The sequence below is a fragment of the Artemia sp. Qi Xiang Cuo genome, chromosome 2, assembly GCF_049724085.1.
Source record: "Artemia sp. Qi Xiang Cuo chromosome 2, ASM4972408v1, whole genome shotgun sequence".
NCBI lineage: Eukaryota > Metazoa > Arthropoda > Branchiopoda > Anostraca > Artemiidae > Artemia > Artemia sp. Qi Xiang Cuo.
The window spans coordinates 27,717,158-27,732,306 of NC_142795.1; the positions used below are offsets into that span (position 1 = coordinate 27,717,158).

Genomic DNA, 15,149 nt, shown 5'->3' on the forward strand with positions numbered 1-15,149 from the left:
CCATGGTACTGGATAGATATTTTGAGACAGCCATTTTGTTCTATGCAACTATGCTCCTGGTGTCAACATGGCCCACGCAGCCCAGGGGAATTGCCTAAAATTGTAAAAATGTCCTAATATTCCCATATAGGTTTAAGCACAAAAGTTGGGCAAGCTTGATCTTGGCTGTCTGATCACTTGAAGCTTTTGGGGATCAATCGCTAGGACTAGATATTTCAGAGATGTCAAATACCATGTTTCAGAAACGATATGTATGCTTGAGTGATTCGAAAGGTGTTACGGCCACCCGAGTTTTCGAAATCAGTTATCTGTAATGTAATGTCCAAGAAATAGTTTGGGAGATCGAGTTAAAACTCTTCAGGGAGTGTTAAGGGCGAATTTGACGACAAATTTTGAATTGGGAAAGGGTAGAGGTTAAATAAAACACGCTGCACGAATACTCGCTATTAAAATAGCATATTTGCAATATTTCAGGAGCAGCTTCTGGCATGGAATTGAAGGTTTCAGATAATTTTTGTAGAAGGAAGGATACACGGACTTCCAATTTTGCGTCGAAAAGGGGGAATGGGTTAAAAATCTATTGTATCACAAATTTGAACTACAACCCCTATTGGACTTGGAACCTATTTACAATTAAGCAAAGATTTAAATCGAATAGAATTTAATTACAACAAAACAAAGATTGAAATCGAGTATAGAATCATAATCAAACCAAATCAATCATCAAAATATTATATCTACAATATCTTGAAAACAACTTTCAGGATTGATTTTTAAAATTTCAGAGTGTTGGGGGCAAAGGGATTTTAAATTTTACGATTATTGGGGGATTAGATTAGAGTACAAAAATTTGTGTCTCCGATCTGCCTAAAAAACTTTGCACTATTAAATCCAATGAATTAGCTCCATAATCCATCCATGCTGAAATAGTGAGGAATATCGAGAGACATGTACCCACGTTATCAAAACAGCAATATCAAAAATATCCTGGAAAGGTCTTGGGGGATTGATGTGAAGCTGTCAGGGAGTGATAAGGAGGGCGGTAAGTGAGCCTCAAATCTCGTCTTGGGGAGAATGGAGATAAATCACAAGATATGATTATCGTTCAGACTATCAAGAAACAATATCTGCAAAATACCTGGAACAAATTGGGTTTTGAGTTAAAACTATTAAATCACCTGGAAGAGAAGGGAACAAGAAAATTTCCACTTAGGGGGAGGGATGAAAGAAGAAAGAAAAATTCTGTCCTCGATCCTCCTTTTTTTCCACTATATGTCCTTTTGAGCTTAGATCACAGGGAGGCAGTGAGAAAAATCAGTAAAGATTAATGTGTACCCAGGTTATATATATGCGTATGTATCATGTGCATCGTGGTTATACATATATATAACCTTCAAATTTTGTTTTTGTAGAAGGATGGGTGGGGGATATTTAATTTCAATTTGCCTTAGATTATTTTACCAACAACTACTATGCGACAATTATATTTGGCAGTGAAGTGAAAAGGCAAATCAAAGAATAGTGTCCATCCTCAGGTAATCAAAACAATACGTTTAGGATATCTTGGGTTAAGCTGAGGAAATCAAAATTTTCAGGAACTATGGGGGGAGGAGAAGGTCAGGGGTCCCAAAGCTCATGTTTTGCAAGAAGGATGAGAGATTCAAAAGACTTTGGTTTCTGAACCTTGGTTTGCCCGAAAAATAGCCTAGATGAGGAAGAGGCTGAAAAGTTTGCCAATTCCTCTTAAGTTAACTAGAGTTAAATTCGTTCCTCAATAAAACATAGAGTAATTTATAAGTTTGAATGATACTTTATTAATAAAACAGGCCTAAAGTTTACCACTATTTTACGACATAGTCAAAACACCATCAACATCCCTTTAAGCTTCCTGCACCTCTGGCGACGATAATGAAATGACTAGTTGTGCAGTACATGGAGAAATTCCTGCTTAAAATCCAAAAAGTTTTGGATATTGCATTTTGCGCTCGACTGAAAGGATTTTCATTTGTATTTTTCCTTTTACTTTGCAAAAGACCCGAAAACACCCCGTAGGCTGAAAAAAGAGTGCTGCTGTCTGTCATTGTGAAATAACTACTCTGTGCAATTATTAAAGAAGAAAAGTTGAAATTACTAGATATATCCAAATCTTGGAATGTCTTCTGCTGTTCCTGTTACTGATGGAGGTATTGTTGTCATTTATCTTAAAATTATTGTTAAACCTTTCCCTCTCCTATGGGCTATTTTACAATTCTTTACATTTTACAATTCTTTGTATTGTAAAAGTGAAACTTAAAAAAATAGATGTAGGCCTAGGTTAGCCTACTGCTCAAATGAGCTCAAGAAAAGTGTTTTAAGCCTCATGAATAAAACTTAGGAATGGATTCAGAGTCTAAATGATCCCTTGGGAAGGTAGAACACTGGCCTTTTATAGTCCTTATGTTATTAGCCTATAGGCCTAGAGAACTCTTGAGGAATAGATGTAGGCTACTGTTGAAATGAGACACAAGAAAAGTGTTCTGAGCTTCATACCTTTGCTCAAACTGTATTTGTAAGGTTTCAAAGATCTGAAAGTCTTTCTTAAATTCAAGGAACATACATGCATAGGCCCATGGCTGGTAAAGTTCAATTCAATTTATTAATTTCAATTCAATTTATTAAATAGGCTACTACAATAATTACATAAATACACTTAGGTGCTAGAGGTCCCAAGAACCATAGCTTGTGGAGGACCTTGTATCAATCACAAAATCCACACAAAACAAATCAGGGAAGAAAAAAAAAATACAACAATATCTCGAAAATATAACCACAATGGAAGAAAAGTCAACGGTAAAATTCTACTTTAGCTACTTTTGACTATCTTGGAAAGGGGTTAGGTTAAGAAAATGAAACTTTCAGGGATGGGTCTACAGGCTAAAGTATGTCCAGGGAATATATTTTGAAGTACCCACCTCCACTCCTTCTCCCTCTAGTGGGTCCTGACCTTTGATGACCTTTAAAAATATGTGAGTTATAGAAGTGAAACCTTGCAAAAAAGATATTCTGCTTAAATGAAGTACAACAAAATTGTTTTCAGCTTCACAACTTAGCTCAATCCCAATTTATAAGGTTTTAAAAATATGCAAATACATTTCCTAAATTTTGGAAATAAACTATTTATATGTCTTAAAATTCTGCTCAATTAACTGAAATTGCATTTTCAGAGCTAAAGCCAGAGAAAAAGTAACTGATAACTGAAAATTAAGGTAAAATGTTGTTTTGTAAAAATTTCAATGGGTATAGACCTGTCATGTAGGCAAATTTCATGACCCTCTAGAGGGAGAAGGAGTGGAGGTAGGTACTACAAAATACCTTCCCGGGACATACTTTACCCTGTAGACCCATCCCTGAAAGTCTCATTTTCCTAACCTAACCCCTTCCCAAGATAGCCAAAAGTAGCTAAAGTAGAATTTTACCAAAATCCAAACCATTAATAATATTATTAAACAATGGGGTTTGAATCTCATTTCTTGTTGTCTCAGAAAGCAGTTGAGTTAGTCAAGTGAAGCATTCAGGAATAAAGTTAGAGCTCAAAGTATATTATGTGAGGGTGTTATCATGCCACTTTATCTAGCCTACCCTTACCTTTTTTCTTAAGTGGGGCTCCCATGGCATCAATAAAGTTAATAAAGCTGTCCGTAAAGTTAATAAACCAGTTTTCCTCTTATAACTTTATTGACTTTACGGTTGTCAGAATGAAGTTAAACTTTATTTAACTTTTTCAATAAAGTCCAGAAAGTTTAGCCAATAGGAGAAGACTTGTGGAAAACTTCAATTCAAATAAAAGAAACTAATTAGATAGCCAGTCTTGAACTTTTCTCTAATCTGTGGAACATTGAAGCAGAAGACTTGCTGATTACACTAATGAGAAATAAAACTTTAATATACAGTTCCTCACAAGGGGAACATAAGGAAAGAATTTGTGTTGAAAATGCATTCAAGGAAATAAGTGAAGTAATGTGTCAAGAATTGAGCCCTCATTTTTATCTGTGAGCCTTCTTTAGTAAATTTTAAAGTAATAACAACATCTAACTTAAGATAACTTATTAAATTGAAAAAGTTATCAAAAAATAATGTCACATATATTCAAGAATGAACATGTGAATAATTCAAATTAATTGCTTTGAAAAATTTCCTTAAAGTCAGGAAGGTAAAATTCATGTGTGAATGGCCAAATTTTATGGTATGTAACTTTGCGGAATATTTTATTAACTTTATTGACGCCATGGGAGCCCTGCTTTAGGCTTAGAAGATTACATAGATGACAGGTTTATACATATCTGAGATTTGACAAAAACATTTAAACTTAATTTTTGGTCTCTTCCTTTGGATATAGTTTTGAAAATAGAATTACTGTTATTTCAGCAGGATTTCAAGTCATATTAAGGCCTTTTTTTTCAAAAATTTAAGAAATAGATATACAAATGTCTAAAATATAATAAATTGGGATTTTTCAAAGGGATGAGGTTCAAAACATTTTCTTTGTGTCTCATTTAACATAAATAAATCAATTTGTCAAGGTTTCACTTTCATAATACAAAGATTATAAAAGATCATCAAAGTTGAGTGCCTTTTAGGGGGGAAAGGAGTAGAGATAGGTACTTCAAAGTATCTTCTTGGGGGATCAGGGAGGCTCTAGGTCTATTCCTGAAAGTTTCATTGTAACCCATTATGGGGTACCACCTCCATGTTGAAGATGCAGTAATGAGGTGCATTCTGGCACTGTTTCCTGTCTATTGATGCATGGAAATGGATGCATAGGTATTGTTTGGCTAACCATTTGGCAAACCTTCTTTTACCTGGTTATGTTTGACAATAATAAAAAGCCTTGGACAAAACAGACCTTTTGTAGATGACCTTTAGCATGTCCACTAACCATCCAAATGGACCTGTTTACTGTGGCTCACTGCAATGTACATGGTCCCTGATTTAAGTTTGACCAGTTCCTACATTTAGTGAACTTGGTCAAATATCAATCATGTGTATCACTGAGACCAATCTCAGCCATGACATACAAAGCAGTGAGGTTGCCATACAGGGATATACACTCCTCAGGCACAATTGTAAATGTAGTGACAGTATAGAGGATGAGGTGTTGCTGTTTATCTACAGAGCCATATACCATATTCATCCCTAAATATACCAGAATCAGCAGGCAAAGAAGCTCTATTGGTTAGGGTGACCCTCCCAAATAAGTGTGATTGTTAGGGTTCTAGGTGTCCACCACACCCCCAATGATTACTTCCTGGAAAATCCCCCCCCCTGCAGAAAATACTTCATTTGGAAAATAAGGCTTTTCAAATTAGAGAATTTTATTTGTTTTATTTTTTAATTTCCATAGGGGGAAGGAATTTTGGTACTTGTGTTTTATGCACTACTCACTCAAGTTTATGGTGTGTAAAATTTGAGAACATACTGTTTTTTTCATTAGTTTCTTTTTTACTTTAGAAATAAATTTGGGCTTTAGATTTGCATATTATGGGGGGGGGAGGGGTAAATTTTAGCAGGTCTGCATGCAAAATGTGTTTGGTACAATTATTCTGTATATTAGATAGATATATATATATAAGTATATTTTAAAGCCAAATATATGGCCATGAACACAGTAAAATGAAATGCACAAATAACAAACTTTGATGAGCAATCATGATAAAACACTTAAATGAAACACTACATTAACCTAATAATAGTACTTAATGCTTGAAAAAATGGTTGATGAAAAAGAACACTTAACACTTAGAAAAAAAACACCTAAATGAAACATACTTTACCTTATACTAGGATTTTTTTTTTTTTAGTTAACAAAATTCCAGATACCTTACTATTCTTCTGTAATTCTTTAGTGGCCATATACCTAGAAAGAATTGTTTTCTGACTTCAAACTGTCCAAATATGTTACCCCCCCCCCCCCCTATGTGCAAATATATAGCCCATATTTTATATTTCCTATATATTCTGTTACTTGTCTTTGTCTTATGCTAAGCTGAAAGAAACTAACAAAGAAACTGGTTTGTTCTTGAGTTTTACATAGTGTAAACTTGAGTGAGTAGCCTATAATACACAAGTACCAAAACTCCTTCCCTCAAATACAATTGGGGCAAGTATGCCAAGTCTGCCATTATCCTCCATGAAGACTTCAACATCCAGCATAACATGCAACTTTGCAGTAAAAATACTGACAAGGAGGGGTTGGACTTGTATGATCTATCTCTTTAATACAGGCTGGAATAACTTGTCAATTTTGACACTTTTCACAGCCCAAACAGATCATCTCATCTTGACTTATGCCTTACAGACAACCCTGACTCCTTTAAAGTAGATGCCCATGCTTTCACAAGTGACCATGTTGGCATCATTACATGTGGAAATCTTTGCATTCTGCCTCCAATAAAGCATGAGCAGAGAATCTGGTTATACAAAAGAGGTGATTGGGACAATTTGAGAAACACTCCTTGTTCTCAATAGTGAAGTCTTTTTCCTTGAAGGCCCAGAGAAAGCTGCAGAGAAGTACCTGCAGGCCATTTGTTGAAAAATATATCCCCTCAAAGCAGATCCAGGTGTCCAGTAAGGACAAACCCTGGTTCAATGCCCAGTGTGAGAAGGCTATCCAAGGAAAGCAACAGGCACACAAGCAGTGGCTACTTTCAAAGAGCAAAGAGGACAGGATTACATTCAGTCCTGGGTTTGGTATAAGGAGAAAATTGTACCAAGGTTCAGCAAAAATTGGTGGAGAATTGTCAAGGAAGCTTTACTGTCATCCAAGGGGACTTCAATTCCTTCTCTACAGATTAACAGGACTTTGATACAAGATCCACAGGAAAAGGCTGAAGCTCTTGCTAAGGCTTTGCCAAATTCTCGAATCTTGATGAAGTCAGTAGAGAAGTGCCAAGTTTCTTTGACTGAATCTATACTGTCCTGGATTGTGTGAATTTCTCTTCTTCTAAGATCTCTTGCATTTTGCAGCATCATGATGTGACCAAAGCTGCAGATCCTGACAACATACCAAATGTTGTCCTCAAATCCTGCAGTGCCAAGCTAGCTGCCAAGTCCATCACATATGGGGGGGGGGGGCCCCCCCCCCCCCAGATATTTTGGTCACTTGGTTAAAAAAAATAAGTTGGTAAAATTGTTAAGCAAAAAGCTGTGATTTTTCCAATGCTGCTATAATTCTTTGTTTGGTTAAATAAATGTCACAAAAATACTGACATGTCATCTACAAAAGTTCAAGCTTGGTTGGTAAATACAGCAGTTTTACCAACTCCTGCCATGAGTTTATGGATGGTGCTACAATTTCCCATTTGGTTAAATAAAGAGCATTAAATTAATGACATGATATGTACCAAAATCTGAATCTCGGTTGGTAAATGCTGTGGTTTTACCAACTTATGCAATGATTTTAATAATTTTATTTGAAACAGACATTATGCTAATTACTGACAAAAACCAGTTGGTAAAAATGACCAGCCAGCTGGTAAAATCCCTTGCTCCCCCCAAACATTTTGGCTAGAAATGACCCTACTTTTGGGATCATTGTCATTGCTTTTCCAGATATGCTTTTGCTCCAGAACCTTCCCACAAACATGGAAATCTGCATATGTTATACCTTCCCTAAAGCCACATGCTTATTTAATGAATGTTGACTCCTATAGAACTAATAGCCTCCTCTCCTGTGTTGGTAAAGTCTGTGAGAGTGTCCCCAATAAAACATTTCAACAGTCATAGGAATCAAATGAACTTCTAGGTGGTCACCAATATGGATTCCAGGGAAACACTCAACATTAGGCTGCCTAGCAGCCCAGCATCAAGATTGGATCAAACTTCTGGCAAGGGGGTATGCCATTAGGCTATTGTCATTTGACATTGCCAAAGCTTTTGACAGAGTATGGCACTGTGGCCTGCTAAAGAAACTCTGTGCATATGGTGTTTGTGGATGTATGTTAAGAGTGATTGAGAGCTTTCTGTCAGATTGTTCACTGCAGGTTGTCCTTGATGGGGTTATTTCCCAAGAATATTCAGTGAAAGCAGGGGTTCCCAGGGCAGTGTCTTGGAACCTACAATTATCTACATAAATGACATGCAAGACAACCTTGCAAGCCCTCTGCATCACTTTGCTGACAATACCACAACCCACTCAGCCATCCAAAAACATGAAGACCCAATACAAGCCTCTCTTTCCCTACAGATGGATGTTTATGAAATTGAAAAGTGGTCTAATGCATGGATGATCAAATTTAATGCATCAAAAGAAAGGAGCTTCTTATTACACAATCAAAGGTGCCTCATGAACACCCTAGTTACAAAGAGACTTAAACAAGCTTTGTCTACTTGGGATTCATTTCTCCACCAATATCTCTTGGAATAATTGTTGACACCAATCTCCATGAATCATTATCACATCATCAAGTTGCTTGATATTGGGGCTCCTGTTGACATGATTCTGCTTGACTTTTCTAAAGCTTTTGACAAAGTGTGTCACAATTGACTTGCAATTAAATTACACACAGTTAAGCTCAAAGAAAAATCCCTGCTCTGGATCCTTGATTTTCTTTATTCATGAAACCAATGTGTTCAGTTGTTTGATGACTCTGGAGATTGTATTCTTTCTTCCTCAACGTGTGTTCTGAGTGAAGTTCCTCAGGGAAGTGTCTTGGGTCCTACATTATTTAATATTTTCATCAATGATGCTCCTTCAATTATCAGCAGTAATTCAACTCTTTATGTAGATGACCTGAAGCTTCTTGGATCAGCTTTGTCCTGTGAACATCATGCCCTGGTACAAAATAATCTTCACCTGCTAGGTCAGTGGGCTGATGCCTGGCTTCTTGAATTCAATGTTGCCAAGTGCCATATGATTCACTTTGGCAAACAGAATCCATGCCCTTATTTTTCTTATTTTTTTTCTTAGGCCAGCCTCTTATTAGCCTCTTATTTTTTCTTATGCCACCCACTCTCATCTGTGAATAATGAGCAAGATCTTGGTGTCACTATTGACAATGAATTAAAATTCAGCAAACATGCTAAGAGGTCTGCTGCTGGGGCTAGTTCAACCTTGGGTTTGATTAAACATACCATCTCCACTTGTTCTTCCAAAGTCATCATTGTTCTTTATAAGGGACTTGTGCATCCTAAGCTTGAAGTTGGAATGTCACTTGCCTTTCTATATTTTGAAAAAGATATGAAAGTTCTTGAACATGTGCAGAGACATGCTACTAAAGTGATATATGGCATGCAAGAGCTTTCCCGTCCTGTAAGACTATCAAAGTTGAATCTCCCTTCACTTTTATACAGGAGAAATGCCATTTTAGCCTTAAAGAAAAACCTAATGCTTAAAGAAAAACTGCTGAAGCCCAACAGTAATTAGAATGGGATACAAAATATGTTTCACAATACTTCAAGAATGGAAGAGCTTGTTTGTTTGGATTTGTTTTAAACAATGAAATTATCAATGCAAATAATTTGATAGATAATTATTAAACACGTACATGTAATTACCCATTTGTTCCACTCAAAAATGTTTTCAGCTATGGACTGTTTAACTTTGGCTTAAAGAGCAGGGGGTTCAGGAAAGGGCACCCCATATTGTATGGAATAATTGCTGTTTATTTTAAGTTTAGATAATGCTCTTTATTTCCATTTGCAAAAAAACTCGTTTTTCTTTATTTAACATATGGAAGCTAGTTGTGGTATTATGCTTTGAAAAAGTTTGAATAAGTATTTTTTCTCTTACTTCATCAATGAAGTAGAACATTTTTTAATATAAATATTACCATATTTATGGAAGATAATGAAATGTCTCTAGTTCAGAGCTTCCACTTGGTTTTTTGTTTTTGGGTTATGTTTTCAAATGACAATCTGTGCCTTTTGAAAAGAAAAACAAATTAATTTATTGTCTGATCATTTGATTAATTAAAATCAAAAACTTGAATCTATGTCCAGATTAGAGGGGGAGAAGCTGGTTATTTTTCGTCTCAGGTTAACAGAAAGAGATAATCAGCTGATCTTCATAGTTTATGGGAAACTTGTTAATGACAATATATGTCTAGATTTGCATGCTCAGCAAAGATATAAATAATGATATTATTTGGTTTATAGGCTATTAAGGTCTTTCCCTAAATTACATTTAATTTTTATTCTTAAACTTGACACAGGGAACACACCAAAAATCGAATACAACACTTAAGATAAAGGACTAATTACCAATTCTGCATAATGTAATTCTAAATAAGACAAGAACTAATTTTTCAACATTATTCTATCCCCCCTCCCTCCTTTTTTCTTATGTGAAGACTCTGGATTAATACTAAAGATTTTGTGTTTTTGACCCAATTTTCTCTTAACATTTTTTCTTAACATGCTAACTATGTGCAAGAATTATAATGTTGCATCATACTACTCTTCTAGGAGCCACCACATCACCAATAACACCACATCATGGTGAAAGTCATCCAACAGCAAATTATGAACATCCTCCAGATGGGTACCACCATACCCAAAGAAGTGTACCCCCACCTCAATGGGGTCATCCTAGCCCCAATTTCCCACCGAATCCAGGATTCCAAGGACCTGCTGGACATCAGAGGCCTCCAAGTCAGCAGTATAGTCAGTATCTACACCCACAGCAACATCCTCAGGGTAAGACATGGCTATTGAGAAAATGTATCTGAAATATTGTTGGTCTTGACATTTTCTTGTTGGCCTTTTTTCTTTGTTAATGCTGCCTGAGGTACAAAGACCAGAAATGCTGTTACTAAATATTTATCCAGTTAGCCCAGGTATTCATTCTGTGAAAGAAGGTCTTGTTTATCTCTGATCTGTCCAGTTTTTTGTTTGATTGTAATAATAATTGTTGTATTGAGAAGCTATCAGTTCATATGCAAGCACTTTATAAAACACAATATAAATTTTAACCAAAATATTACTTAAAATATTCGACGTTTTTATTGTGATAAAAGAAAAAGACGACTATGTATTTCAATGATGTTTAAGGTAAGACAGATAGGTGGAAGTCATCATTACTCTGCTTGATCAAAGTCTATGATATATCTGAATGCTATTGGTTTAAAATAGGCATAAGAAAGAAGCTTTAGGAAAAACTAAAATAGACCAGTTGTGAATGTTTATGAGCATGTAGCCATGCAATAAAATCAGTGTAGCATAAAGAAATGCTTCAGCCGACATTTTTTTGATGATGGTTTTTAAATGTTTAATGGAAAAGTACAAGTGGCAATAACAATCTCTGAATGGTATTAGGTCAATGTATAATTAAAATTGAAGTTTTTAAAGTTGTATTTGTTGCAATGGTTCATGCATGCTCACCCATTGGTTAAATAATCAAGGTTTTTATTTGAAAAGTGAATTTTGGATAAAATTATTCCAGGGTTTGTAGTCATTGACTTTTTCAGGAAAATTTCATGCCTTAAAACATTTCCACACACATGCACACATGAGGAGATGGCTGGATTTTTCTTCCTTTGGTTGCTATGGCTTTTGGTTCCACTAATGCACAAACTTTTGCCTTTAGTACTTTCAGATATGGCCTTACGTTGCCTCCCTCTGTTTGTTATGGTTGGCAGCTCAGGCCATCAGCTCCCCTGTGTGATTACAACACACACACACATGAGAAGATGGCTTGATTTTTTTTTCATGTGGTTGCCATGGCTTTTGGTCTCACTAATGCACACACTTATTCTTTTATCTGTTTTTGTTGTGATTCTTTTCTCTTGATTATTCAAAAATGCATAACATAAGAACATTTAAAAAAAACGCCTCTTTTTTGCTCAATGATTTGAAAACGTAGTAATTTTTACTCTTTACAAGATGATTTCATTTGATAAAGCCTTTATTTGTGATATGCTCCATCCCTCCCATCCCCTTTAGTGCAGTTCAGTAGCCTATATGATTGTAATGGTTCATTTTAAAAACTAAAAATTTATTCCTCAGGATTGACCCTCCTCCCCCCATATCTATTTGAAAGACTCTTCTCAGAAAGATGTAAAATTTGGGCCTAAAATGTGTTCTTTTTTAGGGCTCAGGTACCCACCACCTGCAAAAAGATGTACCAACCTCCCTTCTAATAGCTGGTGTGTAGCTTAACATTTATGAAAATAAATTAATGAAGGATCCAGTGAATAAATTCATTAAAAAAAGCTTGAATCAATTGTCCGTGATAGCCGTTTATTTTCTATGGACTGCAAATATTTTTAGGTGCATGCACCATAGCACCACAATATAACTTGTGGAACGGGAAGGCTATGTAAATAGCTTTTTGATACTTTTAAAGCAACTGGCCGTCTTGGAATGTTAATTTGATATTATGTTGCCCCTCCGCCTGCCGAAATGATTGTTTTCCACCACAAAATGGCAAAAATAGCCAGCTGGTTATTGTGCTATCTGTATATGTTTAGGCGCATGCACCATTGCACCACAATATGACTTATAGAGCTGGAAGGCTATGTAAATAGCTTTTTGATACTTTTAAAGCAACTGGCTGTCTGGGAATGTTAATTTGATAGCATGTTGCCCATCTGCGCGCCGAAATTATTGTTTTCCACCACAAAATGGCAAAAATAGCCACCTGGTTATTGTGCCATCTATATATGTTTAGGCGCATGCACCATTGCACCACAATATGACTTATGGAACTAGAAAGCTATGTAAATAGCTTTTTGACACTTTTAAAGCAACTGGCGGTCTCGGAATGTTAATTTGATAGCATGTTGCCCCTCTGCGTGCCGAAATTATTGTTTTCCACCGCAAAATGGCAAAAATAGCCAGCTGGTTATTGTGCTATCTGTATATGTTTAGGCGCATGCACCATTGCACCACAATATGACTTATAGAGCTGGAAGGCTATGTAAATAGCTTTTTGATACTTTTAAAGCAACTGGCTGTCTCAGAATGTTAATTTGATAGCATGTTGCCCCTCTGCTTGCCAATATTATTGTTTTCCACCGCAAAATGGCAAAAATAGCCACCTGGTTATTTTGCTATCTTTATATGTTTTGGCGCATGCACCATTGCACCACAATATGACTTATAGAGCTGGAAGGCTATGTAAATAGCTTTTTGATACTTTTAAAGCAACTGGCTGTCTCGGAATGTTAATTTGATAGTATGTTGCCCCTCCGCGTGCCGAAATTATTGTTTTCCACCACAAAATGGCAAAAATAGCCACCTGGTTATTGTGCTATCTGTATATGTTTAGGCGCATGCACCATTGCACCACAATATGACTTATAGAGCTGGAAGGCTATGTAAATAGCTTTTTGATACTTTTAAAGCAACTGGCTGTCTCGGAATGTTAATTTGATAGTATGTTGCCTCTCCGCGTGCCGAAATTATTGTTTTCCGCCGCAAAATGGCAAAAATAGCCACCTGGTTATTGTGCTATCTGTATATGTATAGGCGCATGCACCATTGCACCACAATATGACTTATTGAGCTGGAAGGCTGGAAGGCTTTTAAAGCAACTGGCTGTCTTGGAATGTTAATTTGATATCATGTTGCCCCTCAGCCTGCCGAAATGATTGTTTTCCACCGCAAAATGGCAAAAATAGCCACCTGGTTATTGTGCTATCTGTATATGTTTAGGCGCATGCACCATTGCACCACAATATGACTTATGGAACTAGAAGGCTATGTAAATAGCTTTTTGACACTTTTAAAGCAACTGGCCGTCTCGGAATGTTAATTTGATAGCATGTTGCCCCTCTGCGTGCCGAAATTATTGTTTTCCACCGCAAAATGGCAAAAATAGCCAGCTGGTTATTGTGCTATCTGTATATGTTTAGGCGCATGCACCATTGCACCACAATATGACTTATAGAGCTGGAAGGCTATGTAAATAGCTTTTTGATACTTTTAAAGCAACTGGCTGTCTCGGAATGTTAATTTGATAGCATGTTGCCCCTCCGCGTGCTGAAATTATTGTTTTCCACTGCAAAATGGCAAAAAAAAACCACCTGGTTATTGTGCTATCTGTATATGTTTAGGCGCATGCACCATTGCACCACAATGTGACTTATGGAACTGGAAGGCTATGTAAATAGATTTTTGATACTTTTAAAGCAACTGGCTGTCTCGGAATGTTAATTTGATAGTATGTTGCCCTTCCGCGTGCCGAAATTATTGTTTTCCACCGCAAAATGGCAAATTAGCAACCTGGTTATTGTGCCATCTGTTTTGTTAGTTAAAAGGGGTTGGAACGTTTGATTTTTATTCAAATAAAATCCATTCAAGGGAATATCTTCCTATGTTCTGCAGCCACTGGTTTAACACAATCTGTCACAGCCAGATCAAGAACAGAAAACACTTCCATGGTCATGCTTCTGAAAAGAAAATGTAATTTTGATTTTTTAAGAAAGGACTTTGAAATCTTTGATGAAAAGGTATTCATGTATGGCGAATTTGATGGTGCAATTTTCATCAAGATATGTTCATTTTTTGCAGGCGTTTCTTCAATATATCCAAAATTATGATAACGGTCTTGTGGCAATATTTTTTGATGGGTAACTTTAAAATTAATGAATTTTAAATATTTAGAATCATCGCTGGAAAGCCTGAATTCGTTATATTTAGAATCACCATGAAAAGCTTGACTTTTTACAAAACTTCATTGCGAAAGTTTGACAACAACGTTTTCTAAGTGTAAATCGTTGCTTCTGGCACTGATCCATAAATCTCCAGCAGAGAAACTGACTTGTACTCCCTTTTAAATCACACGTCAACCAACCCAACAGTAAGTCCTCTTTTGTCCTGTACCAAAGACAATCATAACTTTATTATATATGCAATATAATATGATCTGGAAGTGCCTAGGCCTTAGTTTCTTTGCTTCTGATTTAGGAGATTTGGGGCTCTTTTTTTACAGTTTCAAGTACTATTAGCGTGAGTTGCTCTTTACTTACAGTTCATTCCCATGAACTGATTAAAGTAGCCTTTTTTGCAGCTATCCTGGTATTGTTTCTTGATACAAGTTCAGTACACATTTAATTGATTTCTCCAGTGAAATTTTTATGCCATTGTTTTTGTTAAATCAGCGTGCAAAGTGAAGGATGTATGTCTCTGTTCGAGGGTATGTTATCTTAAATTACCTTAAATTGCATGTCTAG

General features: G+C 36.1%; 1 protein-coding gene across 1 annotated transcript in view; it reads left to right on the forward strand.

Annotated features, from left to right (window-relative positions):
* The first annotated feature begins 2,091 nt into the window (after nucleotides 1-2,091).
* brm (ATP-dependent helicase brm) overlaps nucleotides 2,092-15,149 on the forward strand; it is a 134,781-nt gene continuing 121,723 nt past the window's right edge. The window contains exons 1-2 of the mRNA XM_089100070.1: nucleotides 2,092-2,183; nucleotides 10,441-10,671. Coding sequence (XP_088956196.1) covers nucleotides 2,153-2,183; nucleotides 10,441-10,671 — 262 coding nt within the window. The 5' untranslated portion in view covers nucleotides 2,092-2,152. The remainder of the gene's footprint in view (nucleotides 2,184-10,440; nucleotides 10,672-15,149) is intronic.